The 27,821-nt window shown below is 46.7% G+C and overlaps 4 protein-coding genes across 7 annotated transcripts; 2 read left to right on the top strand and 2 right to left on the bottom strand.

Annotated features, from left to right (window-relative positions):
• Positions 1-42: 42 nt before the first annotated feature.
• LOC114852777 (chymotrypsin B-like) lies at positions 43-2,279 on the bottom strand. Its single transcript, XM_029145413.3, has 7 exons — positions 2,124-2,279; positions 1,820-1,923; positions 1,671-1,750; positions 938-1,019; positions 681-861; positions 381-514; positions 43-295 (listed from the first exon to the last, which is right to left on the bottom strand). The coding sequence occupies exons 1-7, from the start codon at positions 2,173-2,175 to the stop codon at positions 134-136; spliced, it is 795 nt and encodes a 264-aa protein (XP_029001246.1). The 5' UTR covers positions 2,176-2,279; the 3' UTR covers positions 43-133.
• A 3,056-nt stretch (positions 2,280-5,335) lies between these two features.
• On the top strand, positions 5,336-9,671 carry galr1b (galanin receptor 1b). Of its 2 annotated transcripts, XM_029144729.3 has the most exons (4): positions 5,336-5,711; positions 5,832-6,221; positions 6,965-7,030; positions 8,504-9,671. In XM_029144729.3, exons 1-4 carry the CDS (start codon positions 5,532-5,534, stop codon positions 8,819-8,821), a joined length of 954 nt encoding a protein of 317 aa, XP_029000562.1. In that variant the 5' UTR covers positions 5,336-5,531; the 3' UTR covers positions 8,822-9,671. The 2 variants fall into 2 exon arrangements, with proteins under 2 accessions (XP_029000562.1, XP_029000561.1); XM_029144728.3 differs by having other exon boundaries at positions 5,336-6,221.
• Positions 9,672-9,786: 115 nt separating this feature from the next.
• Positions 9,787-23,788, top strand: LOC114852386 (transient receptor potential cation channel subfamily M member 1-like). 2 transcript variants are annotated; one of them, XM_041070062.2, is made up of 28 exons: positions 9,787-10,283; positions 12,476-12,552; positions 12,640-12,829; positions 12,904-13,117; positions 13,321-13,445; positions 14,068-14,239; positions 14,744-14,918; positions 15,071-15,194; positions 15,747-15,819; positions 15,894-15,994; positions 16,188-16,340; positions 16,414-16,548; positions 17,130-17,180; positions 17,358-17,498; positions 17,573-17,602; positions 17,673-17,965; positions 18,051-18,279; positions 18,405-18,533; positions 18,701-18,838; positions 19,360-19,488; positions 19,702-19,953; positions 20,034-20,208; positions 20,479-20,499; positions 20,708-20,852; positions 21,060-21,268; positions 21,341-21,473; positions 21,650-21,987; positions 22,105-23,788. In XM_041070062.2, exons 1-28 carry the CDS (start codon positions 10,200-10,202, stop codon positions 22,527-22,529), a joined length of 4,461 nt encoding a protein of 1,486 aa, XP_040925996.1. In that variant the 5' UTR covers positions 9,787-10,199; the 3' UTR covers positions 22,530-23,788. The 2 variants fall into 2 exon arrangements, with proteins under 2 accessions (XP_040925996.1, XP_055363429.1); XM_055507454.1 differs by having other exon boundaries at positions 20,034-20,226.
• A 55-nt stretch (positions 23,789-23,843) lies between these two features.
• tppp3 (tubulin polymerization-promoting protein family member 3) lies at positions 23,844-27,821 on the bottom strand. 2 transcript variants are annotated; one of them, XM_029144730.3, is made up of 4 exons: positions 27,668-27,821; positions 25,441-25,642; positions 25,095-25,248; positions 23,844-24,547 (listed from the first exon to the last, which is right to left on the bottom strand). In XM_029144730.3, exons 2-4 carry the CDS (start codon positions 25,626-25,628, stop codon positions 24,353-24,355), a joined length of 537 nt encoding a protein of 178 aa, XP_029000563.1. In that variant the 5' UTR covers positions 25,629-25,642; positions 27,668-27,821; the 3' UTR covers positions 23,844-24,352. The 2 variants fall into 2 exon arrangements, with proteins under 2 accessions (XP_029000563.1, XP_040925997.1); XM_041070063.2 differs by lacking the exon at positions 27,668-27,821 and adding an exon at positions 26,146-26,480.

Raw genomic sequence — 27,821 nt, 5'->3', positions numbered from 1 at the left:
TGGTAGCGAGTGTAACAATGAGGTTTAGAAAGTGATTCAGAGTCTACAATAATCCACTTTTTAATTAATTTTCACATTTAGACTGCCGGGGCAGCCGGTGTGGGGCCGTGGGCGTCAGGCAGCCTCCCAGCGTCTAACTGGAGGCGAGGATCTGGTCGACCCAGCCGCGGAGCTCAGTGACGCGAGCATAGACGGCTGGAGTGGAGGTTGAGCACATGCTGCTTCCCCAGGACACAATACCAACCAGATTCCACTCATTGTCCTTCTGACACACCAGAGGACCCCCAGAGTCACCCTGAGGACAGAGACGGGTCAGAGGCAGGAGAGACAAATCAGAGGCCGCTGAGGCAGCTCAGAGGCAGGTTTGACCAGGTTCTCACCATGCAGGAAGAGGCTCCGGCTCCTCCGGCACAGATCATCTTGTCGGTGATGTTGCTGCCCCAGTTGTTTTTGCACTGCTGGTTTGACAGGATGGGCAGAGCTGCCTGCTGCAGCTTAGTGGGAGTGTTGGCGTCTGTGACACATTCACCACAAAACATCAGTACAGATGTTTGCGTGGTTCTCATATTTAAAATCAAGTAAATGCAGAATGATTTCAACCCTTGCTGGGTTCTGATCCATTAGGACTTGGACTTGTGTGGTTAGAAACGGATCAGGTCTGGTGCTGCCGGTCATCTCACCGCTGTAGCGGAGCAGACCCCAGCCGGTGGTGACGCAGGTCATGCCAGCCGGGTAGTTGTCCGTGGACCCAGCCAGGCAGACGGGGGACACGTTGGTGCCCAGGCGGGCGGGCGTCGCCAGCTTGATGAGGGCAATGTCATTGTTGATGGTTCTGGGGTTCCAGTCGGGGTGCGTGAACACCTGGGAGTGGAGCAGAGTGGACGTCAGCAGGACTCGGTCGCGCTCTCAGAGCTGATGGGCTGCTGGTGCGTCTCACCTTGGCCGGACTCAGCACCTGCACGTTCTCAGCAGAGCTGGGACTCCTGTCGTGTTCTCCGGCAACGACTCGGTGGTAGGTCCTGTCACAGACACACACAGGTCAGCAGTCGGCCTGTTTACTGCTGCAAGTAGCACCAACTCAGACTCCCAGAAGAGGTGAATGTGTGACAACATGTAGCAAATGATCCCTGCATCACCCAAAGCTGTTTGGCAGCTGCTACTCTCAGCAGACAAGCTGAGAGTAGCTACAGCGCCGCCAGCAGCAGTTCCTCCCCAGGAGACTCAGACCTGAGGAATCAGCACTAAGTCCTTCTCCACCGGCATCCAGCCTCACCTCTCACCTCTCACGGCACGCTTCAGACCCAATACATGTATGTCTATGTGTGTTGGCCTTGCATAAGTGATTCTCTACTTACAGTAAGAACTCTGTTTCCCCTTAGTGTTGTGGTTAACCTTCAGGTGCTGCTGTCTCCTGGGTGGAGCTTGTTTGTTCTCGCTGTATCTCTGTGGGTTTGAGGATTTGTCTGTGATAGTTGTGACTGGTCCAGTTTAGACTCGCCCCTGTCTGAGAGCTGGGATAGACACCAGCAGGTCTTTACAAGGATTAAGCGACTAAGATGAGTTTCCTTGTTAATACTACTAGTATAGTACATGGATGAAGCACTATATTGTCAATGGGTGAAGGTGAAGATGCTATTGTACTGTCATGTGCTGAGTTGTGCTGTACTGACATGACGTTGCAGTGAGCAGCAGTCACCACCCAGTTCTCGTTGATCAGAGATCCTCCACAGAAGTGGAAGCCATTGGATTGCTGAGAGAAAAACAAACAGAATCAGTCACTGCAGAAGAAGGAGGAGGAGGAAGAGGAGGGGTGACTCACCTGGAGAGACACCTGCCAAGGCCACGAGTGGGGCACTGCCTCCTCACCGTTGACGATTCGAGCGTATCCGGTGATACGGGGGGGGATGGCGGGAACACCGCAGCCTGACGCAATGACAGGAATCAGCAGACAGGAATACATCTAAACCACCATCATCATCATCATCATCAGTCTGTCAGATTGAGCCTGAGCTGGTCAGCAACAATTTAGATTTCAATGACTTCATGTCCTTGATTGAGAAGAGATGAAGCTCTGTGCCACAGTGTGAAGTCAATTCTATAACTAGAGAATGAATCTGTCTCACCGTAGGCGGCGCCGATGAAGGCGAAGCAGGACACGATCCACAGGAAGCCCATGATGATTGCGATGATGTGTTGCAGGTCTGAGCGTCCGTTTTATCCTGGAGCCTCGCTGGGCCTCGACCAATCAGAGCAGCTGGCGGCTGGTTCCGCTCGGCCGTCAGCTGGTTATCAGAGCTGCAGCAGCGTCGCTGTTCTCACACGTCCCACGCCTGCTGCTCTGTGGTTGGTTGAACCGTCAGCCGCAAACGCTGTTCACTCCACAGAGGTCAACAAAACCCCGAGGGGTGAGTCAGAAACAACAGCAGCTCCAAACTTTGACTATTTGAAGCTTCTCTGTGGGTGAAACCAAAAAGACATGTGCCCATCTCACTGCTGTCATTAGTCAAGTGGCGCAGCTTCAAAACCTGTTCCTATCCCAAAGCGTGGGCACACGTCAAGCTGCCAAATCTGCTCCAGCAGTGGACAGATGGGAACTGAGCAGCGCTTTAGTTTATTGTTTATTATTTGGTTCTAGTTATGACACCTAAGAGATTCCTTTCAAATGCATTGTACTTGTGCAATGACAATGAGGCTTCTGTTCTATTCTACTGAATAATCTGTCGCTCAAATCAGGTTGTTATCGTGGCTGATGAAGGTTGTTAAGGAGCTGAGCCTTGTCTCTGTCACTCAGTCTGCACTGGATGACTACGTTTCTATTTAGATTTTGCACTACTTAGTGGAAGGCCTGGAACTGAGCATGTGAAGCCCGGTCCGGTCCAACTGTGGGCAGCAGCATCCAGGCCACCACCTCACCGGGTCACAGCATAGACACCTGAGATGTGGCTGTGCAGACTGGAAAGATTTACAGTACACTGAACGAGTGAGAACAAGCCGCACACCAGGGAAACAGGAAGTAGGACCTTCACAAAAAAGACTCCAAACGTTAGGCTGTCAAGCTGCCAAACATGACACCCTTTAACATCTTGAAGCCTTTGACTAGACGTCATGACGTTACTGTACAGCGATTAATGGAGAAAACAAACTCGGCCAAAGACTCTGGGAATCCGCGGATTATCTCCAGCTGCGGTGTTGCCATGTTCCAGCAGTTAATGATTGGTTGTGTTGAGGTGCAACAGTCCTGAACCCATATGTGACAGAGGTGGTACACTGTATATTGATAACAATGTGGACAATGGTCTAACAAGTAGAAGCTGTAAATGGATTCTTGTACAGGGTGAGACTCAGGAACCACATCTGTCTGTTTCCTCATAATCTGTCTGATCTGTCTGCTTCACTGCAGCTGCTGACTGGTCGTCAGGGGTCAGGCTTCACTGGATAGTTGGGGTCATAATGCCACTGGACCTGCTCTGTGCTAATATTAATGATACCTCTAACCACAACATCCTACATCTGACCCCTGACCCCTAGTCCAGGGTGGGTAGATAAGCTGCACAGGAGGCAACTGTTTCCATGGAGACACTCACACCATCAGTCGGACCCAGCGCGTCACAGACAGCAGCCCCTGAGGTCGGAGGTTCTGATGTTTCTGATGGCGCTGAGCTTAAAGCCCCTCTGAGTCAGGGGACAGAGGGGAGAAGCAAAGTCTCCAGTGTGTCGCTTGGCCGCAGAAAAAAAGATAAATCACAAGCCTCCACGTTGCACGCCCTCATTAGTGTCATTCTCATTTCTCACGTCCATTTGTTTCTGGACATTTTAAGCAATTAACTCACATGCACATTTCCTTTGGACAAATCAACCCAACACTGAGATTATCAATATGAGACATTTATTAAAGACAACAGTAAACAGCAATGAAGAAAAGTAAAGTGCACACAATACAAAGCCAATGTCTCCAGATAAACAAGGACAAAGGCAATGAATGAATGTTTCACCTCAGCTGCAAAAGGACTCACTGTCCAGGACTCACTACACCTACGTATCAGGTCAGACACTTTATTGTGTGCAGAGCTTTAGGTTTGTTATATTAGTGTGAAGATGTCATGACAAACATCAATTCAAATAGCTTTATTTATTTCCTGAACAGATCAGCACGCTCCATCTTCATAGCAACCACTTGATGCTCAAGCCCTCGTTATTCATGAAAAGTGTGGATTAAGGGGTCTTAAATGAAATGACAAGGCTCCAGGCGACTGGAAGCTGCAGCTGACGGAGTCAAAAAATCCTCAACACATCATCCCGACACCTGCTGCTATTTATGGATTTATGGAAATCATGCAGTTAGAGCAAAGTTATTCATTTTCTTAAGAGCACGAAGTAATGATATCCCAAAATGGCAGAGTTCAGCTCTGTAGTGAGAGGGGGGAGAGAGTCAATGGGTTCCAATGCTGATGAACATGCAGCCGACAGATGCGTCTGAAGCCTCAGAGCGACAGGTTGACTTCCTGCCACCGGTGCTGATGGTGGATCCACATTCATCGTGCCACTGATCGTGGATCAGTTCACCTGTGGACCTGATGTGACCTGCTGATCAGACGCACGGCCCCACGTTGGTCTGAGGTCATAAATCATGGGGAGGAAATGAATCTGTCACATCTGTGTCAACAAGTCAGTGACCTGCTTTACTGGAGCCTCAGAAGTCGACCGGCAGGTGCAAACATGTCGTTTAATTTGTGAGAGTTTCCTGTAAAATGTTTTATAATGTGTGATCAGCTGATAATGCGCATCCTTCTCTCAGACTCAGATTCTGCCCACTGGGTCACATCTGCCTCCTCAGCTGTATCACCCTCTATCTGAGGCGCAGCACCGTGACTGCCTGCTGCTCCCCAGGGCATGGATTAAATGCAGAAATAAATGTCCACCATGTTGGATCAATAAACTTTATATTATTAATTATAAAACACGAAGTTTACCTAATCACCACAACTCAAAAACTGAGTTCACTAGAGTCCAACCTTCTATTTTATGACTCCATCAACAATAAACTAAAAAAGGCTTCACAGGAGATGAGAGATTTCTGCCTCGAATATTCTAACCGAGTGCATTTAAATTGAAATGTGGACAGCAAGTTCCCAGGAAGAAAACTCCTTGCACCTACCAAAATAAAAGCCTGACAAACAACAACTGAAACTTTCGCTGTCTGTCTCTCACTCTCACGCAAACACACACACACACACACACACACACACACACACACACACACACACACGCACACACACACACACACACACACACACACACACACTGTTTTCTACTTGTTTTCTCAGTAAGCCCGACTCTGTGAACCGAACCAGAAGTTCTATCGAGTGAGCGACGACATCGTGCTAATTTATTTTGAAATTCCCTCAGAGGAAGCGGCCGTGTTTCAGTGAACTTGTCGGTCTTCCAACACTCTCTAGAGTCCGGACTCCTGGGGGTCATGGTTCTCCTGAAGTCTCTCTGCCTTCTCCTCTGACCCTCCACGCGGAACCAACATGCTGCTCGTGGGAAACGACTCCTTCGGCTCGCCTCGGCTCCTGGACTCCAACAACAGCTCCGAGCCGATGGAGAACGGCGCGTCCGGGCCGGAGGCGACGGTGGTGCCCGTGGTGTTCGGGCTGATCTTCGTGGTGGGGCTCGTGGGGAACTCTTTGGTCATTGTGGTGATCTGGAAGGTGAGGTCCAGCGTCGGGGGGGGAGGCGGGGGGCGGCGCACCGGCAGCCCCACCAACGTCTTCATCCTGAACCTGAGCGTGGCGGACCTCAGCTTCCTCCTGTTCTGCGTCCCGTTCCAGGCCACCATCTACTCCCTGCCGGAGTGGGTGTTCGGAGCCTTTCTCTGTAGCTTCGTCCACTACTTCTACACCGTCAGCATGCTCGTCAGCATCTTCACGCTCGTCGCCATGTCCGTGGACCGGTACATCGCCGTGGTGCGCTCCAAGAACTCCCCGTGCGTCCGGAGCCGGAGGAACGCGCTCTGCGGCGTGTGCGTCATCTGGACACTGTCTCTGCTGTGCGCGGTACCGGTGGCGCAGCACTACGTCCTCACCAGTCACCCCAAAGCTCCCAATTTGACGTTCTGCTGGGAGGACTGGTTCGGAGCCCCCAGGCTCTCGTACAAGGTGACCATCCTGCTGATCGGATACCTGCTGCCGCTGCTTCTCATCAGCTGCTGCTACGCAAAGGTCAGTTAGAGAAGCTCGTGTAATGTTTCACCCCCAGCTGTAAAACCCATTATAATAGCAGCAACGGGGACAAAAGGGCGCGCGCAAAGTCCGGTGGATTGTAAAACCCGCGTTTCGGGCCATGGTGCAAAATGCAAAATGTATGAAAGGAAAGATTCTGATACTGCTTGATATTTATTTTAATTGTATTAACAAACAGACTCTGAGCTGACTTTTATCTGCTTCGCCTGTCAGTGGAGCTGAGTGACGTCACAGATGATAAACCATCTCAGCTTCAGCTTCTTTTTATAGTAACAGTTTTGTTTAGGCACAGCTTCAAAGTGTTTGGCTTGTCTGAGATCATGGTGCTGCTCATCAGTGTCTCCATGACAACAGCGCTGAACCTGCCAAACCAAAGCGGACAGAACCAGGTTGGAAGAAATTCTAAAACAAAGTTTTAGTGACTCCACCAATATGAAAAAGGAGAACTGCTCACGGTCCAAACAGGTCATCACTGAAGCCTGGTTTCAATGGGCTCATGGTTCTGGATCAGCTCTCTCGTCTGGTCTTCTAAGGACCCACACATTCAGTCTGGAGGAATTCATCAGAACTAATGCCGGTGCCGTTGGGTCACAGGGATCAGAACCCAGGTTTCATTCATTTACTTTGAGTCTGTCTGTCTGTCTGTCTGTCTGTCTGTCTGTCTGTCTGTCTGTCTGTCTGTCTTCCTCTCTTCACACTGTTTTTGTGCTTTGTGTTTCTAGGTTTTGTTTCATCTTCATAAGAAGATGAAGAACATGTCCAGGAAGTCAAAGAGCTCTAAGAGAAAGGTATGGCCTCATTTAGAAACAGCTGATCAACCTCTGCCTATGACAAACTGTTTGTTATTGGACAGCTGTTCCTAATGTGAGCGCTGAGTGGATCATAGGATCCGTTCTCACGCTCTGTCTTTGCTCTCTGCCATTGAGTAAGTGATGGGTCTGAACCAAACAACCACACAGTGAAATGTCCAGCCTACGTATAGGTCGGATGCCTGTTATCGCCGCTCTCATCAAGCGGCTCCACATAACTTCTGTTTGTCCTTGGATGACGAAGGAAGGAAAGAAGCATGAGGAGGAGGAGGTTTCATTAGATGTTTGTCAGCTGAACTCATCAGTGAGTCTGTGAACACGCACTGTAGCGTCTCCCTCAAACACAACCTGACAGTTGTTTAGGACCTTTGTGTTGGTTTCAAGGTTAGTCTGATTGGCCTGATTGGCCACATTTGTACCACTGCAAATGGTGGTAAAATGGTTGTGATGATGATGATGGAGACGTATTGGCTTATTGCTGATGGATGGAAGCTGTCACTCAGCCTGTGGGCTGCTTCTCTGCCGCTGCTAATGTTTCCTGTTTTCACATTAAACCCATGATGAGACAAACTACTGTGATTGTTCTCAGTAACTGATTGATGGACTGGGTTTTTATCTTCCCCTTGTGTCAGTCGAGTGGTTGGATCTGGTTCAGAGAAGCACTGAATGACTTCAAATGCAAATCCTTGTTATCATGGAGGGAAGGAATAAATAAAACCAACCCCTTCAACATGTCAGCTCCAAATGTAATGCAAATATCAAATGTCCCCCAGAACTCCAGCAGATCAAGTTCTGATTGATCCGCTGCTTGTCTGGAGGTTTGTGTTGCTTTGAAATGTTGGTGGCCTGGTAGGTCAGTAGGTAGAGCATCAGCTTAGGAAGGTCCCCGGCTCAATCCCCATGTCACCAGGTGTGTCCTTGAGCAAGACACTTCACACTAGCTCCCCAGGCGCTGCAGGCAGCGGGCCACCGCTTTACACGTCTACGTGTGTAATTACAAAAATGACAGCCGACAATTACTATCACTAAATATTTGGCGATTGAACAGGTTTTCATTCACGTGAAGATGAAGGAGCAACCACATAGGACAGAAAAATAAGCTAATAACCCAAAGATCAGATCTCCTGAGTTCCTGGTTTGAATGGGTTTTATGGTTTCTTTGTGTTGCAACCTTGTGTTGAGCTTGTAAAATCTTTGTTTATAACTAAAGTCAAAGTCTGTTCGGTCGTCTTACATGTCCTAATACATGTGAAACCACTGTTCCTAATTGTTATACGGTTCCTGATGTTCCCTGGATCCAGACGTTGACCGTGTCACGCTCCGGCTCCAGGTTCTATGCTGTAAATCTCACATACAGTAGTGTGGTGACTGTTCACAGCAGCAGTTGGCGTCTGCATGCAGAGACCCTGGTCCGGTTTGAGCCGTGACTGTTTGCTCTGTGTTCTCCTACAGACGGCTCAGACCGTTCTCCTGGTCGTAGCTGCCTTCGCCATCTGCTGGATGCCCCATCACGTCATAGCCATGTGGGTGGAGTCGGGCACCTTCCCCTTGAACAACGCGTCCTTCGCCTTTCGCCTCGTCTCCCACTGCTTGTCCTATGGGAACTCCTGCGTCAACCCCGTCCTCTACGCTTTCCTGTCTGAGAACTTCCGGACGGCCTGTCGCCAAGTCTTCTCCCGCTGCTCCCTGTACCCGCCTCCACCCGAGGGGAAGGCCGCTCGCTTCCGCATGGAGAACTTTTCCACCACACGCTCCACCACCAATATCTGATGGAGGACCCAGGTCGCGTGACCGCAGGCGCGGCGTGATTGGTTGCTGCTGAGTCGGCCTTGACTCACCTGTGTGTAAGGAAACACCAGTGGACAGAAACTGCTTCATGCTTTGGGTGTTTGAACTACAGTAAGTGTGAGCTTTTACCCACTGGATCAGCTTCACTTTGCATTTTGCATTTATTTATAGTTCCAGTCAGTTTAAGCTCTTTCTAGATTTCACTGGATCCGGCTGTGCCACATACTGTAGCATCTCCCTGAAGTTTACAGACGCTCCGTCGCTTGCTTCAGCTGTTTTCTGCAGTTTAATAGTTTAATGCCATTGTTTATTTATGTTTTTCTTTGCTTCAGTTCAAACTTAAAGAACCATTTGTGTTGTACATAATCACCTGCTACCATCCATTGTTTATCAGGCCCAGTACTAGGAAGCTCATCGTATTATGATGAATGTTCGAGGCGTCGGGAACTGGTCAAAGACAAACGTTAAAGACGATGAACGGCTCCAGTGGAATCTGGTGATACAGTCACTTAGCAGAGCTGCAGACGAGTCTTTACGTTCCTCCTATGTGTGAACAGCCAGTCTGTACTTTCATTATTAAACAAACCAGGGGCCATGATTTGTCTCCTCCTGTGTTTGTTTAGCAGGACTGACACCAGCGGCCTGAGATCGAGTCCAGAGACTTTGGTTCAGGTCACATAATGCATCTACATGACTGAGCAGCACGTTACTTTAAACCTTGACAAAGGTTGATTTGATTGACTTTTAAATGCCAGACATTTGTTATATGTTGCAGAAAATATAGTTTTTACTGATAAGTGAAATAAAATTGCCAATAAAATACACAAATCTACCAGAACGAGTGGTCTAGAATAGACTTTGAATCATCTGTTGAATCAACGCTCTCCCGCCCCTGAACGTCGATGGGCTCTGTCCGCTTGACTGCGTTCGGCTACTGGCCACATCCGGACGTCCGCCGGCGATTAAAAGTCAAATAATCTGTAGCATGTGATGAGTCTGTGTGAAGCGTTACTAAAACCAGCAGAGGGAGCTGGGAGCCCGGTTCCATGTGTGCCACCACTATACTGTAAGAGCACAGCTGTGGAGATGATAGACCTTTAATTTCACTGAAGCCATCAGTGGTTTTAATCCAAACGGCAGCAGAAAAGAATAAATAACAATATCTGTGTGTTGAAAGTGGTTTTGGGAGCAGATTTACCTCCAATCTCCATTTATTAAATCTCCATCCATTAAAGCCCACCAGCCTCCCCTGTCCTCAGCAGCGTCCACTAATCCTGATTACAGGGGAGGACGAGGACTCTGGCTGTCACAAGCAGCGCAGACAGAGCAGAGAGGAACAGGAGGAGGACGTGGGGACAGCATGGACGGCCGGGGAAGGAGAGGCACCAACGGCTCCGTCAAACGCTCGTCCATCAAGCGCAGCACGTCGTCAGGCTCCCAGAAGGTAAGACGGAGCCACTGGCCTGCAGGGACCGGTCCGGCAGCAGACTTCCCTGACCAGGTCCAGTGAAGCTGCTTCCATCAACAAAGTTGTTAGAGGTCGGTGAGTGTGTCAACGGATGATAGGATGGATCTACCTGTCGTTTCCAGGAGCCTGATTGACAGCTGGAAACAATAAACACTACACTAGGAATAAGTCAGAGCAGCAGAAACTCAGCCCAGACTTGTGTGGAACAGGACTCCAAAGGAAACTGGGCCCAAACAAATCAGAACTCAGAGCCAGGTCCCAGACAGCTTCTTAGAGCGTTAACGTTTAGGACTCGTGTCTTTTGATGAGTGTTGGCTTGTGTCGTAAATCCTCTGCCTGTAAAACATTGTTTAAACCTGCGTCCGTTTCTCTAAAACTAATTTTAATCAGTGATGACTGAAACATCAAGTCCTCCAATAAAACTTACTGGAGGAGCTTCCAGCTTCTGGACCGTTTGAGCGGGCCGTGGGCCAGCTTGCTGAAGGTCCCGTCATCTTCCCGTCTCTGGGTCAGATGCTGCAGATGCTCCATGAGAGGCGCCCTCTTGTGGCCACTCTGTGGTCAGACAGGCACAGTAGCAGCTGTCTTCACGCCACCACTCAAACACTACTGTACCCTCTGGTACCGGCCTAATTTAAACCTGCTTAAAACCAAATCTGCTGTTTAAGGCTAGTTTGTTGCTTTGTTCTCAGACTCCTTAGCAGCAGGAGGCAAACACTGCTACATCCTGCGTCAGGAGAGAATAAAGAAACAACCTCAATACGCCACAGATATAAGTCTCTGAAGAAGAAACATTACCTTTATATTAAGTATATGAGTCTTATAGGCCCCATCAGAACCTTCAGGGGTTCAGAATCAAACTTTTCACAGGAAGTTCATTCATAAGTGAATCTTAAAATATGCCATGGATGGTTTTATTAATTACATTAATTATTTTGTACTGGTTCTGTTCAAACAGGTCTACTTCCTGTCTGTGTCAAAATAAAAGACTGCTTAGTCACATAAATTTAGTTTAATACCTTGAAAATCTCCCATTTGTTTCTTTTACATGTTATCATGCCCTAGAAGTTGATAATTTTTTAATCTGACTTTCGTTCCCGAAACATGTCTATTATTGGTCTTATTGTCTGTTGATGTAACAAATATCTGAATTTAACATGAAAAGTGGATTTCATAGAAGCAGAGGTCTAAAACAGTAACTAACCCGAGAGCATGAAGCCGATTTTAAGGAATTGTTGTGGTTTTTTTTACATTACATGACAGAAATCTGAATGAATGCTAGGACTAGTGTGTCCACCTCCTGCTCATGGGAAAACATGGGACCAGAACCTGGTCCCACCTCTGATGAATGAGACTGTGCCTCGTGTTGCTCACACAAACACAGAGCTGCAGGTTTAGTCCAGGTCTGTCTTTTAAGTTCAAACGTTTGTTGCAGGTCAAACGTCTGCTCAGCCACCACCTCTTCTACATGGTGGTGATGATAATGAAGATGATGATGCTTCATCTCAGAGCTTTGTGAAAGGCTAAAGCCAGACCCGAGTGTCCGGAGGCGGTGGATCCATTCTGTCTCCTGGCTCAGCCTGGTTCATGAACAGAACTGAAACAAACAACCACAGAGGTTCCTCCTGTGAATGATCAGGCTCCTCTGATTCATTTCTACACAGAGCTGATGGGAAGGCAGCAGTGAGCTGAGGCATAGTGATGGTGATGACGTTGAATCTTCACTCACGTGAAAAAGACAATAACATTGAGGCTCGTTTCACTGGCAGACATTAATCCTCCATCATCCTGAGAGCAGGAATTTCACAAAGTGCTGCAGTGGCTCACAGCAACACACAGCAGAGCCGTCGTGTTCAGCGGTGGGCGGGTTTGAACACACGTCTGCAGGGCACGTCTGTGTTTGTCAGGATTAGAGAACATAAGAGGATTTGTCGAACAAAGACATGCAAAGCTCCACTCTCTAGTAATTAGCCAGATGCATGTTCAGAGCTGCAGCTGATTGTAATGACAGTGACGTCCTGTGTGTAGAGGTGCTTCTGTCAACCATTTATCAGACTAACCACCAGGACAATCAATATGCTGTCAGTGCAAGAGGATTCATAGCTCATGTTTTGTCGTTGATGAACAGCAGCCTCAACATCTGGATTAATGTCTGTGTCTGTCCTTAGATTCAGAGAGCGTGGATTGAGAAAACGTTCCAGAAGAGAGAATGCATCCAGATTATTCCCAGCAAAGACCCGAGCAGGTACCGTTGATTCCCTGTCCATTAATGAGTACACGCTGAATGGTCTCGTTAGTGCTTCACCTCCTGATCCACACGTCTGCTGCTCAGGTGTGGTTGTGGTAAGTTGGTGGCTCAACACACCATCCCTCCAGGGGCCAGAGAGGAGGAGGCCCCACTGGTCCAGCTGGAGGTCCATCCTCCTGAGAGATGGAGTGCCCTCAAACACACCCAGACCTTCTCCACCGACACCTACGGAGTCATCGAGTTCCAGGGAGGAGGACACGTCAACAAGGCCGTGGTACGATATTCTGCAATTAAAAGCTTCATCACAGATGAAGGCAGAGTCACTGAAAACCATTCTTGGTCCTGCAGTACATCAGAGTCTCCTACGACTCCAAACCAGACGCTCTGCTCCACCTGATGGTAAAAGACTGGCAGCTGGAGCTTCCTACGCTGCTCATCTCTGTCCATGGAGGCCTGCAGAACTTTGACCTGCCCCCGAAACTGAAGCAGGTTTTTGGAAAAGGCCTCATCAAAGCAGCTGTGACCACAGGTGCCTGGATCTTCACCGGAGGAGTCAGTACAGGTACAGAACCCGCTGGTCTGGCACTGATGAAACCCTAAGTAACACGATTCAACAGAGCTTTGTCCTGTGGAGCTTCAGCTTAGACACAATCATGTTTTTTATTAGTAAGTACTGTTTTCTATAATGAATGATGATGATGACGATGATGATGAGTATGAGGTTTCAGCTTCATGAGCTGGATCCTAAACTTTGTGATGTTTTAGGTGTGATCCGCCACGTTGGAGACGCTCTGAAAGATCATTCATCAAAATCCAGAGGGAAGGTCTGTGCTATTGGCATTGCACCATGGGGGATCGTAGAGAACAAAGAAGACCTGATCGGGAGAGATGTAAGTGAACTGAAGACTGAAGAACTGAAGATGAGTGAACTGAAGGTCCAGAGAGAGAGAGAGAACAACAAGAGGAGCTACTAAGGTCATGACCTACCTCAATATCAGTTGGTAGAAGGCAGAACGTTTAGGGAAGATGTCCAGCATCTGAGTCTGTAGCAGCTGATGATGGTGATGATGATGATGGTTCCTAGTGACCTGAATCATCTCTGACTATCAGCTTCATCACAAAGGAAGGTTTTAGGTCTGGTCCTAAAATAGAGAGTGTCTGCTTCTAGAACTGACCTGGAGCTGGTTCCACAGAGGAGCTTGGTAGCTAAAGGCTCTGCCTCCATCCTACATGTAGAACCTTAAGAACCAGTAGAGCAGTAGTAGAGCTATAAGGTCTGGAAGACAAGATGGAGCTGATCATTAGGAGCTTTAAAGTGAGGAGAAGGATACTACAGTACTGTGTCACCCTGACAAAGGACGCTGCTAGGTGGTTCTAGAGACTTACAGTAGAGTGTGATGTATAGATAAAAGCCTACAGCCTGGACCGAACATGACCTGTAAGATGCAGAGGCTCTCACTCCTCCCTGGGATCTTTGCCTCCTCCTCCATCAGTAACCTTGGTTGTTCTCAGGTGACCCGGCCGTATCAGACCATGTCCAACCCACTCAGCAAGCTGACAGTGCTGAACAGCAGCCACTCCCACTTCATCCTGGCCGATAATGGGACCACGGGGAAGTACGGGGCTGAAGTCCGCCTCCGCCGACAACTGGAGAAACACATCGCTTTGCAGAAAATCAACACACGTGAGTGAAAGAGCCAACTAGGTCCATTCAAACACATCCAAGATCGCCAGAGTCCAGGTGATACTTAGATGTAAGGGAACGACATCAAATGTCACTGAAGGTTGGAAATGTCCCAGATGAAGTGTTCAGTGAATAAAACACAGACTTGACGGAGCGATTGCACCGGAGTCACAAAGCTCCAATCCACAATCCCAGAATCCAAGTCAGTACTTAACCAGCAAAATCAGTAGAAACAAGAGAAACCGTAGAACATAGAGATGAGCAGCACTAAGCGCTTCACTCCACTCCTGCCTTTCCCCATCAGGCCTCATCTCATCATGTGGCCACACATGTGACCTGTGGGTTTCCCTTTGTCATCCTATGCCTGGAGCTGAGTGCAAGGCAGGGACAGCAACGGGAGGCTCAGCCGTCACCTCTCTGCCGCAGAGGAACCAGGGGAACAACAGAGTGGTCCCGTCCAGCAGCTCCCACTCCTCCCTCTCACGTCTGTCTTCTCTGTGCCAGGTCTGGGCCAGGGAGTCCCGGTGGTGTGTCTGATCCTGGAGGGAGGTCCCAACGTCATCTCCATCGTGATGGAGAGTCTAAAGGAGGATCCTCCGGTCCCTGTTGTGGTCTGTGACGGCAGCGGTCGAGCCTCCGACATCCTGTCCTTCGCTCACAGATACTGTGATGACGATGGGTCAGTCACAAGACCTGGGTCTGGGTCCCAGGGTTCTAGGAGAACAATTATTAGAAACCAGCAGGAAGTTAATCAGAATCAAATTATTGGGCTCGTGTTCAGATTAGTCCAGTGTGTGACTTTGTCTACTGTCACGGTGCTTTTATCCACAGGTTGGTGGGTGACAGCGTCAGAGATCAGCTGATGGTCACCATCCAGAAAACCTTCAACTACAGCCGCAGCCAAGCGCAGCAGATCTACCTCATGGTGATGGAGTGCATGAAGAAGAAAGCTCTGGTGGGTTGGACTCAGTACCGCTCCATGTCCGTGACCATAAAAGCACTGTGACATTAACATGATGATGACGGTTTGACCTTTGACCTTCAACTACTGCCTTTAATGGATTGTTCTGTGACCCTCCACCATTTATGTAATCCCACAATCCTCTCCTCTTCACTCTGACAACAGCTGCAGCAACAGACTGTCCATATGTAAAAAAAAACATCAATTCCCTTAAAATGGTTTGTTGTCAGATTAAAATGCTTTTCTGCAGGTTCAGATGTCGTGACATGAGACTGTTGGTGCTTCTTAAAGAGCAGCAGGTTCCAGTGTTTATAGAAAACGAATCCCCAGCTTGGTGTGTTGCAGGGGGAGAAGCTTCGCTGGAGGGTTCACAGCCCAAAGAAGAGCGACCCTTCATCAGCAGCTGCTTATGCTTTTGTACCAAAGGGATCTCCCCATAAAATAAGCGCATACTTGAATGGCTCTGTTGTAATGCATTGTGGGTATTATGTCACACCAGCCTCTCTGTAGCCTGCCTGATGTTAACATGGACATGTTTGTGTGTAGATCACAGTTTTCAGGATGGGCTCAGAGGGACAGCAGGACATTGAGATGTCCATCCTGACTGCCTTGCTTAAAGGTACTGACACACCTCACATTTGCAGCCTGAGCTTGACCCCCGGCCGACTGTTGCTGTGTGTGTTGTGATTCCAGGAACGAATGCGTCGGCCTCTGACCAGCTGAGTTTAGCTCTGGCCTGGAACAGAGTGGACATCGCTCGCAGTCAGATCTTCGTGTGTGGACACCATTGGCCCGTGAGTTGGTCCCTCGGTTGACAAACATGACCTCGGGTTCAGATAAGAACTGGGAACGCTGCCAGTAAATGACCAGCAGCAGAAAAGGAGGAAGGTGCCGTCTGGAGGAAGCAGACGTTAGGCAGCTCCTTGATTCTGCCTGGACCCGTTACTCTTGGACGATGGCTTTTCCATTTCATCCATCTTTTTGCAGCCCGTCAGTGCTTCAGCCACCGACCGACCCAAAAGCCCAGCAGCCCAACACGGAGGGAAAGCAAAGCTCAGGGGGAAGAAAGGAAAAGGAGGCAAAGCGAAACCCGAACAGGCTGAGGAGACCGACCCCAGGAAACTGGAACTGCTCAATTGGGTAAACACACAGCTTTATGAGGGTCGCGGCATCCTGATACAGATGCTGATGGCCATACTGTAATTTGATGCAGGTGAACTCCCTGGAGCAGGCCATGATGGACGCGCTGGTGTTGGACAGAGTGGACTTTGTTAAGTTGCTGATTGAGAACGGCGTCAACATCCACCACTTCCTCACGATCCCTCGTCTGGAGGAACTTTACAACACGGTGAGTCTCACCTGAAGCACCTACTGTACCATCACACGCTGCCTGAGGGTATTTCCTTGCAGACGTAGCTCTGCCCCTTTATCCTCTGTTGGTACAGAGGTTGATGTCTGTATGGTTACTCAATACCACAGATGGCAATGACTGATGGTGATCACTAATTAGTTCTAAGAGGCTGCAATGTTTTCCTTCCTCTAGTCAAGTCAAGAAACCTGGAACTGACGCTTCATGACCTGTTGGACTCTGCTTTATTCATCCAGTTAAACGATAGCATGAAACATTTAAAAACAAAAGCTTTGTGCTGCAGCCTCCTCTGCCTCATTGCCATGTTTATCTGAGGCTTAGCATCCATCACTGCTCTCTAATCTTAATCTGCTTCCCTAAAATCAAAAGCTCTTAAAACATCCAAAGTCACATTATTGTCAGATCAAAGTGAAGCTCTCTGCTGCCGTCTGTGTGTCACCGGTTCCATCTTTAGCTTCTTCCCTCATGGTCACAATCCATTTATTAAGACAGATGTGTTCACTCTGACAGTAAAACCCGGTTCACCTACATTTTCTCTCTTCTTCTTTGCTGTTCTGCAGAAGTTGGGACCAGCCAACACGCTGCACTTTGTGGTCAGAGACGTGAAAAAGGTGAGTGCTATGCTTCAAGTTACATTTCCATTAGGTCAATAGTCAGGAACCTGAGACAATCAGTCCAAATGTTGTCATCAGTTATTGCATATGTAGACCTGCAACTGGTTCTGGCTCATGAGATGTTTGATGGAAGCTGTAAAATCATAATCTGTCTTCATATCCTGTGTGTTTCAGGGGAATCTGCCTCCAGATTACCAGATCACATTGATTGACATTGGACTGGTGGTGGAGTTCCTGATGGGGGGAGCATACCGTTGCAAGTACACAAGGAAGAGCTTTCGCACACTGTACAACAACCTTTATGGCCTCAAGAGAGTAAGCAAACTCTAATAACCACGGCATCAACTGATCCAGTGGATCTATTACGAATCAAAGCTTTTCTCTTGCAGCCTAAAGCCCTGAAGCTTCTCGGCATGGAGGTAAGTTATCCAGGATTCCACTGTTTTTTGTAACAGACACTTCCTGACACGTTATGGACTCCTGCTGCAGGACGATGAGCCCCGGTCCAAAGGAAAAGGAAAGAAGATCAAGAAGAAGGAGGAGGAGGTGGACATCGACGTGGACGACCCAGAGGTCAGCAGGTTTCAGTACCCCTTCCACGAGCTGATGGTGTGGGCCGTGCTGATGAAGCGCCAGAAGATGGCACTGTTCCTGTGGCAACGCGGAGAGGAGGCAATGGCCAAAGCTCTGGTGGCCTGTAAGCTCTACAAAGCCATGGCCCATGAGTCGTCCCAGAGCGAACTGGTGGATGATATTTACCAGGACCTGGAAAACAACTCCAAGTGAGTCCATCAGAACCACCATCCCATTTAGGTCTGTATGAGACTGTGTTTACAAGTCCATATCTGATCTCTGTATCCTCCACAGGGAGTTTGGTCAGCTGGCCTACGAGCTGCTGGATCAGTCCTACAAACACGATGAGCAGGTGGCCATGAAGCTCCTGACCTATGAGCTGAAGAACTGGAGCAACTCCACCTGCCTGAAGTTGGCGGTAGCCGCCAAACACAGAGACTTCATAGCTCACACTTGCAGCCAGATGCTGCTGACTGATATGTGGATGGGCTGTCTGAGGATGGGCAAGAGCAACAGCCTCAAGGTAGCAGCTCCTGTTACACACATGTCACAGATAAAGTCTTTACTGCATCAGAAGCTCAGTCCTTACTTTGTGTGTTTGATGATGACGTCATTTACAATCTATTTCTATTGTCCATCATGGTGCAGGTGATTCTAGGAATCATCTTCCCTCCTGCCATCCTTCTTCTGGATTTTCGTCTCGGAGATGAAGCTTCACATCATTCGTCTAAAGAGCACGACGAAGGCAAAACTAAAGAAGATGACAAGTCAGGCAAGGTACAAACCAGCAGAGGCGCTTTGTTGTGGTTAGTAGCACCACGGTGGTAAGCACTGCTAGGGTTCATTTCATCATCAGCCGGTGTTGTTGAAGCTTAGTGTTTATAACCCTCGCCTCTAGTCCCAGCTGGGTCTGGTCATCGAACACTTTGGCTAATTCATTTCAGGACGCTGTCTCTAACATCGACACCACATCAAAGAAAGGAGACGAAGAAGAAAACCAGAAGAAACAAAGGAAGATTCCCTTAAGAAGGAAGATCTACGAGTTCTACACAGCTCCGTTCACCAAGTTCTGGTTCAACACGGCAAGTAAATGTTTCATTCATCGATTTAAAATGGGATGATCAGCATTTACACTGACAGTGCTGACAGTGACAGTGACTGACAGTCTGTCTGCCCCACACATCCAAGGCCCAACCTCAGGTGGTGTTGTTGTTGTTGTGTTTAAGGATTTAAAGAGTGGATCTCATCTCAATTTGGCCAATTTTTGCGTAAAAAATAGGTTCAAAATGATCTGCTTCTAAGTCCAGACTCCACACAGTACAAGACATTGCTTAGTGCCTATGGTCGGTCCAGTATAAATACTTTAAGCTGAGCTGGGAGTGGTCTGATCTGCCAGGTTCTGTTCAGCCAGATGTGTTCTTCATTGATAATTACAATAGGTCAGACAAATGAAAAGGATGATGTGTGAACACACAGAGTATCATATTTCTTGCTTCCAGGCTACAGCTGAACAGCCACTGCTTGTTACCTGCATCTCCTTCTTTTTTCCCCATGTGTTTCCCTTTTTAAACATTTGATTGTGTGCTGACCTGTCACCTGTCAGATCTCATACCTGGTGTACCTGATGTTGTATAACTACATCATCTTGGTGAAGATGGAGCGGTGGCCATCGCTGCAGGAGTGGATCGTCATCTCTTACATCATCACTTTGGGGGTGGAGAAAGTCAGACAGGTAAACACACCTGTGGCCGATGACCCGGTGAAACCATTTCTACGCTGATGACACCATCTTTGTTTCCACATACAAGTGGTCCTGCTGGGAGGCCATGGGAGAGTGAAAAACCTTTAAACCTGAGCCTTTTGTTTACTCTGCACTGCTGTCATGTACCATATACTGTGTGTTTATGATTATTCTATAAGGCACCTCTCTGCCTGCTTGCTTTAGATCCTGATGTCGGAGCCAGGGAAGCTCAAGCAGAAGATCAAAGTGTGGTTGGAGGATTACTGGAACATCACTGACCTGGCTGCCATCTCAGTTTTTGTGCTGGGTCTCCTTCTGCGGCTGGAGAACGAGCCCTACATGGGTTACGGACGTGTCATTTACTGCGTCGACATCATCTTTTGGTATATTCGAGTCCTGGACATCTTCGGGGTCAACAAGTACCTGGGCCCTTATGTCATGATGATCGGGAAGATGGTACCACACCCTGTGCTGACGTCACAAACCTATAGGAAAGCGTTAACACAGCTGTGATGGTCCCCCTGTTTGTCTTGTAGATGATCGACATGCTCTACTTCGTGGTCATCATGCTGGTGGTGCTGATGAGTTTCGGTGTAGCTCGACAGGCCATCCTCCACCCAGACGAGATACCCACTTGGCGTCTGGCTCGAAACATCTTCTATATGCCGTACTGGATGATCTACGGAGAGGTGTTCGCTGACTCCATAGACCGTAAGACTAGAGTTCATAGTAAGACTCCTGTCAGTCCTCACCCTCCAAACACCACAAGGCTTCATGCTTTTATTTGCTGATGACACTCATGTTTAGTTTACTGACTAGTAACAGACATAGTAACATTACATTCTACATGTACATTATTGCAAAACAGTGATCAGGCCTGTACATGAAACTGACTGTTAGCATTTTAACATTGTATAAGAAACTTTAAGTGTGAGAAAGGTTACGTTCACTGATGTGCTTCTGTGCTTGTTTACTTCACAGTTTATGCGATGGAAATTAATCGTAAGTATTTCTTCATTTGTTTAAATTAGCTAATCACAGTCAAACACACTTAGTCTTTAGGTTCTGCTTGAAACAAAAGAAAGTCACGAATTGGAAGAAGCTAAAAGATTATTATTATTATTTATGTGAGCAGGTCAAGAAAGGACGAGAGACAGAAGTTATTATATATGAATGTACAGAGTTGATTAGAAATGTTTTGTTGATCCAGCTCCATGTGGAGAAAACATGTACGATGAAGACGGGAAGAAGCTTCCTCCCTGCATCCCGGGAGCCTGGCTCACTCCAGTCATCATGGCCTGTTACCTGCTGGTCGCCAACATCCTGTTGGTCAACCTGCTCATTGCCGTCTTCAAGTCAGTGTCCTGCTTTACTTCTGTTTCATTTCAAGAATGAAAACATGATCTTTGACATTGACTACATGAATTTTAAAAACCTTCAGATGAATGCAGCGAAATCAAATGTTCAGTATTTAGACTTAACCCATTAGTTCTACTTTGTGGGATAAAAGTAGTTGTTTTCAAATTAGTTGTGGGTTTTAATGAGCAGAACCTTCTTCACAGCAACACCTTCTTCGAGGTGAAGTCCATCTCCAATCAAGTGTGGAAGTTCCAGCGCTATCAGCTGATCATGACCTTCCACGAACGCCCCATCCTCCCGCCGCCCCTTATCGTCTTCCCCCACATCTACATCCTCCTTAAGCGGCTGTGCTGCCACTGCAGACGGAGGCAGGAGGGGGAGCAGGATGACCGGAGCCGGGAGCGAGGACTCCGTAAGCCCCTCTCTCACAGTAAACCATGCTCCTTGTGTCAGACAAGCTCAGAAGCCACGTTTGTTTCCACAGAGCTGATGCTGAGTGCAGACGAGCTGAGGAGCCTCTATGAGTTTGAGGAGCAATGTGTGGAGGAGTATTTCAGAGAGAAGGATGACGAGGAGCAGTCATCCAACAACGAGCGAATCCGAGTCACGGCAGAGAGGTCGGCATCTTTCCTTCTGTTACACACAGTCTCGGATTGTTACTATTAACTCTGTTTGAATGTGTAAAAACATTGTAAATAGTAGTCTGCAGTAGTGAAGACGATGATACGTTCAGACAGTAGTTTGTGTTGCTGTTTGTTCTCAGAAGCTGGAGTGTGTTTTTGTGTGGGTTCAGGGTGGAGAACATGTCTATGCGGCTGGAGGAGGTGAACGAGAGGGAGCACTCAATGAAGGCGTCCCTGCAGACGGTGGACCTGCGCCTGGCCCAGCTGGAGGAGTGCTCTGGCCGGATGATGAACGCCCTGGAGAAGTTGGTGGGCATCGACCGAGCCGAGCTCGCGCAGATGCAGTCAAGAGGATCTTCACCCTGCAAGTCGGCCGCTCTGCTGAGACACTGCAGCATCAACAGCGCAGACGGGTGCAGTCTCTACCGCTACCAGCTGGAGCACGACGACAGGAACTCTGTGTCCGGAGACGTGGATGGAAACGACAGGAGAGTCCAGCTGAGTCCGGGTACTGCACATCAGACAGTTCTGCATGCTTCGGAACAAGGACGATGCTGCTACTGGAATAGCTGTGAATTGGTTCTAAAGATTACTGACTATTTGTGGCTGCATTTCCTCTTTTCAGAGTGTGGCTCCACCCTGGAGGTGAGAGGACTGAAGGAGACGCCTCAGTCTCTGTCCTGCATCGGCATCGTGATCTCCCCATGCAACACGAACCCGGACTCGGACATCTACCAGCCTTCCCCCGAAGCCAATGTGCATGAAGCGCAGAAGGCCCGACTGGAGGCAAAGATGACAAAAGAAACAGAGAAGCAGGGGCGAGAGGCCGATGACAGTAACCAAGGTACCAAGGAGGAGCTATCTGAGCTGCTGTTGGTGGGGGAGGACAGGATGTACCCGACGCTTCGCTCCAAGAGTCTCAACACCAACCCCAAGAAAATAAAGAATAGGACGAAGCAGTGTGAAGAGAGTCCTCGCTCGGCCGGCAGCGTCAAAGACCTGGTGTCGGTGTTCAGCGACCAGGTGCACGATCAAGGACCCGGTCCATAATTTCGAACTGCTGATCTGTAGGGGTTGGACTCTACCACAGTGAAAGTGAGTGGCGCTCCCCAGTTTGGAGGTGGATGGATATCGGACCCACCCAAATGTCTGTCAGTTCACTGGGGGTGCTGGTGCCACCACGGATTAGTAGGAAATGCTTAGTAGTGTTGGGCTTGAGTGTAACTGACGGTGAACCTCTTGATTCATAGCTAAACCTTCAGAGGAAAACAGTTTTGTCCTGTGGGACAGGCAGGAAGTCTATTCTTCTCCACACTATGGTTCTACTTCTCCAACATGTTTGTGGATTTTGACTTTACGGTACAGTAGGTGTGAATGTACGACCTTTCTCACTCATGAAGATTAAGACACAAAAATCCAAAGTTCTTCCTTTTGGCCTCACTTAAAACCTGAAATAACCACAGGCAGCAAATAAAACCCAGGTTGGGCGCACACTGGATACGTGCCTATAGAAAGGAATGAATGTTCACAGTCCACTGGAAGATCCACAAAGCTAGAATTCATTGTGATGAAGTGATTCATTCTGTGGTTTTGCTGCTTGTTGTTCTTTTTTTCTATTATCTATTTCATCTTATCTCTTGCAAATGCAAACATTGGAATTACTGTGAATTATTGCAGACAATCGGAGTTTTATATATAGTGTATATATATATATAGTGTATACTGTATATACAGTACATTATATATTCTGTCTGTTACATTTGGAAACACAATTAATGTAATTAATTAACTTATTCTATATTTTTTGTGTTTTATCTTGTAATAAACCTCTTTATAATAAAGGGAATAATATCTACCTCTGTAGAATCATCTTTGGAGAATAAAGGCATGAGAGGCTTGTTTGTAGTTTGTGGTTTGTGGCTCCAGTCAAACACATCAGCTGCACCTGTTTCATCTGTTCCTTTAGATACTTTGTAACTAGTGCTTTATTTCTGCGCTGCTCGTGGCTGCAGGTGACCTGAGCCGATGGCTTTTCAGGGAACTGATTGTCTGCAGATAGAATAGAAAGTTTTTCTGAATTCATATCAGAGGAACCAATGTTTTGACATTTGAGACCAGACAAGAATGAAGCTGAAAACACATCTTTTAGGATAACTAATGTTCAATTCAGGTTGTTTTATTTATTTTTTTTATTAATGCTGAAGTCTTATTTTTAATGTTTTAATGCCTAATGCTTACTACTATAAATTACTTTAATTTTACCCTAAATTATTGTGTTTTACAGACACACAATACGGAGACCTTGAGTGCAATATTTAATACAGTACATGGTTCATGTTGGAATGACAATCAAGAATCCTTGAATCCTTGTATCTCTGCCTTTATTTATACAACATAATCATCAACATCAGAGCTTAACAGAGACATGATGATAAAGAACATGTCAAAAACACATAAAGATTATGCAAAAGCTGCTACAAAGTTTACTGGACATCAACACACACTGAAGCTGTTGTGTAGGCTGAATAATCAAAGACATGGTGTGTTTAGTTATTGATCAGATGATGAGTACAGCAGGACAGACATACAGCAGCTCCATAACCTGTGAGCCGACAAGTTTTAACATGTCAGTTTTAGAGGAACAAATGAGCTTCATTTTAGGTTACTGTGGCTTTAACTGTCAGATCAGGGTCAAATATGAGCGACGTGTGAATCGATTCAGTTGGGAAGGTTTGGCACATATTTTTTAAACTGCATTACCTTTGTCGCATCCATGTTTCTGTACAGTTGTACAGTTCTAACATGAAGAGGTTTGGTCCACTGAGAGCTGAAGGGACTGTCATGGTTACTGTCAGGATCAGCAGCTTCCCATCCTATTTCTCGGTCTTGAGCTTGTTGTCGTAGGTTCCAGCGTGCTTGTACGCTCCCACATAACCGGTGTTCTCCACAATCTCCTCACGGCCCTCACGACCTTTGCCCTTTCCGCTCTCGTCAAAGCGTTCTTTGTGTGATCCTGTATAGCGCGATGTGTCCGTCAGACGATCCACCGCACCCGCTTTTGCCACTTTCTGACAGAAAAACAGAGAAGAGAACATAAACAGTCTCGACCTTTGCCTTCACTGATTCTGAAAAAAAATCATATTCAATATGATATATAGATATTCATCATCAATATTATGTTGACTATGTTGATATTAAAGTCAAATGCAAAAGCTTAAAATATTAAAAAAGGATTGACATTGTGCGTCTTACGATATTATATTTTCATGACAATGCTATGGCATAGTGTTTGATGAAAAAAGTGGCACAGTATAGTTTGAGATGAAAAATATTGGTATAGGTTTCATGAAAAAAATTCCATAGTATCGTAAAAAAAACATATCATAGTACAATATATGGTGAAAAAAGTGTCATAATATAGTTTTTAAAAAAAGTATAGTTTTTTAATGTGTCATATAATATGTGATTAAAAATGTTTCATACCTAGATTTGTTCTTTTGGCAGATTTTTGTGGCTTGTGTACAAACCTGGCAACCACATCCTCACTCGAAGTGATTCAAGCTTCAAACTGTAACTACAGCAAACACAGAGGTTTCACACCACGTCTTGTCTCACCGTTACTCCCACATTGCTGGGCTCTTTGCCTTCCACTAGTTTGAAGATGGACTGCAGCGCCTCCTCTCTACTTTGACCTTTGAACCTCTTTGGAGCCAGCTCCTCCAGAGCTCTCTGAAACTCCTCGTATGTCATCATTCTGGATGTCTTTTGTCTGTGCACAAACATTGATGAACGTCACTGCAGTTGGAGTTATAAGATTATAAAAACTGCATTATGTAAATTTATTCTACAAATATCTGTGCAATCCAAAAATAGAGCACATAACTGTAAATACAATATTGTGGAAGACATTCACACACTCATTCACAAGATGCATGTTGCATATCTGATGTTGCAGACTCACTTGACTTTAGTGAAGACAATGTCCACATCTGTGCTGGTGACATTCTTGCCATCAGTGATCTTGCAGTCTTTACAAAGTTTGGCCCAGTTCTTCCCGTTAAGCTCCTTCCCTGATGCTTTTGTGTCTCCATGAACAGCAAACCTTTTAAAAGATGTCAGGAGCTGGTCCATGTCTGCACTCTCCGCCATGATGGGAAAATGATCTGCAACACAATCAAAAAAAGAAAAACAATCATGTGAATCAATTTAAATTGAGCAACAGCACTTAAAAACTTTATAAAATAAGTTTTGCATACAAACTGTGCTCACTGCAAATACATAAGAAGTATATATATATAGGTATAAGTATATAAGCATACAGATTCAGGGTGAAGTTGTGATAAATATCACCCTGTAATATAGTGAGTTCTACCGTCAGTGCAGAAGAACCTGTAAAAACACTGGCTGCTCAGGGTGTGAGGTGTGACCTCATGGTTTGTTCACACACAGTGATTGTCATGGTTACAGAGGCTCCAGGATTCTGGCACAACACACAGGGAGCGATGTTCCCTCTAAGTTTTCATGTGCTGGAGCGAACACACAAACTTCCTGAACGACATCAGACGTGTGTGCATTGCATCACATAAATACAAGTTACATGGTTTATTAAAATGTTCCAATTCTTTCAGCCTCTTCCCCAACAATGTACCAATCCCCACTGACTCACATTGCAAAACAGCACATCATGAATATGAGTTTATGTTATTTTCAATTCAGGTTGGATTCTTTTTTTCAGTTTAGATGGAACAGTGACAGGGAGGGTCAGCTTCTTAGGGTCCACACCCAACTGCTGCAAGAAGAAGCTCCTGATGAAGCCTTGTTGGGAAAAAACAATCAGAGCTGCTGTAAGACTTGGTCGGCGGGGCTGAAGATATTCTATGAAACGGTTAGTGACTCTGGAGACACAGTTGGTGAAAAAAAGAAAAGGTGATTTCACTTAAAACTTTACTTGATCAAAGTAGATACCGTAACCAGCAGTCTATGCCTGTCTCCACTAGGTGATAGACTCAAAGCATTAACTATTTATTTGGTTAACCACATGAAACTAATTAGTCAAATATCAAACCTGTTTAAAATACATTTAATCTTATGTCTCATGAATTTGTTCATCTAAATTAAAACAAGACAGTTACTTCGGATGAAGCTATCTTCCGGTTCTGCTGTGAGGAACCCTAATACTAATAATAACAATCCTAATACTGATGGAGGTAAACACCAGCTTTCTTCATGACTGACAGAGTGTTGCCCCATCCAGGTCTCTGAGACGCAACCCCTCCGAGGGTTTAAGCTGTCACACATCTTAGACTCAAGTGAAACCTCAGCCTTGTGTGGATCATAATACTGTACGTCAGTTTCCTAAGTCTTCGGTACATGTGAACCAGTCTTTTAATGGAGTCTGTCCCATCAGAAAGACGTTCAGTCCTGTGTTATGAAATGTTCCTGTCTTGATCCTGGTCAGTTGTTCACCAGGTGTAGATATTTGCTGACGTGAAACGTTACAGTGGGATTAGTTGTCAAAGCACAGTGTTATGTTTAGGGGCTGGATGGGATCCAGATTCAGAGGATTCCTGATGCCAGTCTCACATCTACAGCAAGTAGGAGGGGCAGCAAAAGCAGCAGGATGTGTTCAGGTACAGAACTGACTGCTGGTCACACACAGAGGTGTGACCCAATGTTACACATTGCTGTTACTTTTAAAAATACTCCAGCCACCCAATATTATTACAATTTCAAAACAACCGATTATAAGGAACTTCTATGACGGGAGCGGACTAACTTAAATCTTAGTTTGCACAACACAATCAACATTGAGATAAAACACAAAAAAAACGTGATTTATTTGCTGCTTTTGTGTTGTTTTGTTTAAAATACTGCAACAAAATAAGACATGTGCTGTAACTGCTGTGGGAACACAGTCATAAATAAACAACAATAATAGTTCAGTGGTTTGATGGCCACATGTAGTAAAGTTTCGGCATCAGAACCAACAGATTTTGTCTTCCTAAAATAAATCCAAAATAATTAAAACAGAAAAATAAAAGCATCCACAGGTTTTCTGTCTCTGCACTTTGTCCATTTCCCTCCAGGCAGATGAAGAGCAGCAGACTCTGCAGCACTCGCTCAGCTCAGGCTTCATTAAACACATTAAATATATTTACACAAACAGTCACTGTCCTGCAGGGTCCTACCTGTCTGTCCTCTGTCTTGTATCCTCTGTCTCTCCCTTCTCCACTACCATGCACACAGGATTCAAGCTATGAACTGCTGCGGGCTTGTTATCGTCTGTTTATTCTGTCGCCATGGTGACATCCTGTCCCACATCAGGGGAGGGCAATAAAGTCC

The sequence above is a fragment of the Betta splendens genome, chromosome 3, assembly GCF_900634795.4.
Source record: "Betta splendens chromosome 3, fBetSpl5.4, whole genome shotgun sequence".
Taxonomy (NCBI): Eukaryota; Metazoa; Chordata; class Actinopteri; order Anabantiformes; family Osphronemidae; genus Betta; species Betta splendens.
Note: the sequence above shows the minus strand (reverse complement) of the source record. Positions and strands in the feature narration are given on the sequence as shown.

Bases quoted from the DNA above. Each gene is read 5' to 3' on its own strand.
- LOC114852777 (XM_029145413.3), bottom strand. From the start codon at position 2,175: ATGGGCTTCCTGTGGATCGTGTCCTGCTTCGCCTTCATCGGCGCCGCC. The intron at 515-680 runs GTGAGATGACCG...AATGTGTCACAG, and splicing joins GGGTCTGCTCCGCTACAGCG to ACGCCAACACTCCCACTAAG. The intron at 296-380 runs GTGAGAACCTGG...CTCTGTCCTCAG, and splicing joins CCGGAGCCTCTTCCTGCATG to GGTGACTCTGGGGGTCCTCT.
- galr1b (XM_029144728.3), top strand. From the start codon at position 5,532: ATGCTGCTCGTGGGAAACGACTCCTTCGGCTCGCCTCGGCTCCTGGAC. The intron at 6,222-6,964 runs GTCAGTTAGAGA...TTGTGTTTCTAG, and splicing joins TCAGCTGCTGCTACGCAAAG to GTTTTGTTTCATCTTCATAA. The intron at 7,031-8,503 runs GTATGGCCTCAT...GTTCTCCTACAG, and splicing joins CAAAGAGCTCTAAGAGAAAG to ACGGCTCAGACCGTTCTCCT.
- LOC114852386 (XM_055507454.1), top strand. From the start codon at position 10,200: ATGGACGGCCGGGGAAGGAGAGGCACCAACGGCTCCGTCAAACGCTCG. The intron at 13,118-13,320 runs GTACAGAACCCG...GTGATGTTTTAG, and splicing joins CACCGGAGGAGTCAGTACAG to GTGTGATCCGCCACGTTGGA. The intron at 16,341-16,413 runs GTAAACACACAG...AATTTGATGCAG, and splicing joins AACTGGAACTGCTCAATTGG to GTGAACTCCCTGGAGCAGGC.
- tppp3 (XM_029144730.3), bottom strand. From the start codon at position 25,628: ATGGCGGAGAGTGCAGACATGGACCAGCTCCTGACATCTTTTAAAAGG. The intron at 25,249-25,440 runs GTGAGTCTGCAA...GTTTGTGCACAG, and splicing joins ATTGTCTTCACTAAAGTCAA to ACAAAAGACATCCAGAATGA. The intron at 24,548-25,094 runs GTGAGACAAGAC...TTTTTCTGTCAG, and splicing joins CCAGCAATGTGGGAGTAACG to AAAGTGGCAAAAGCGGGTGC.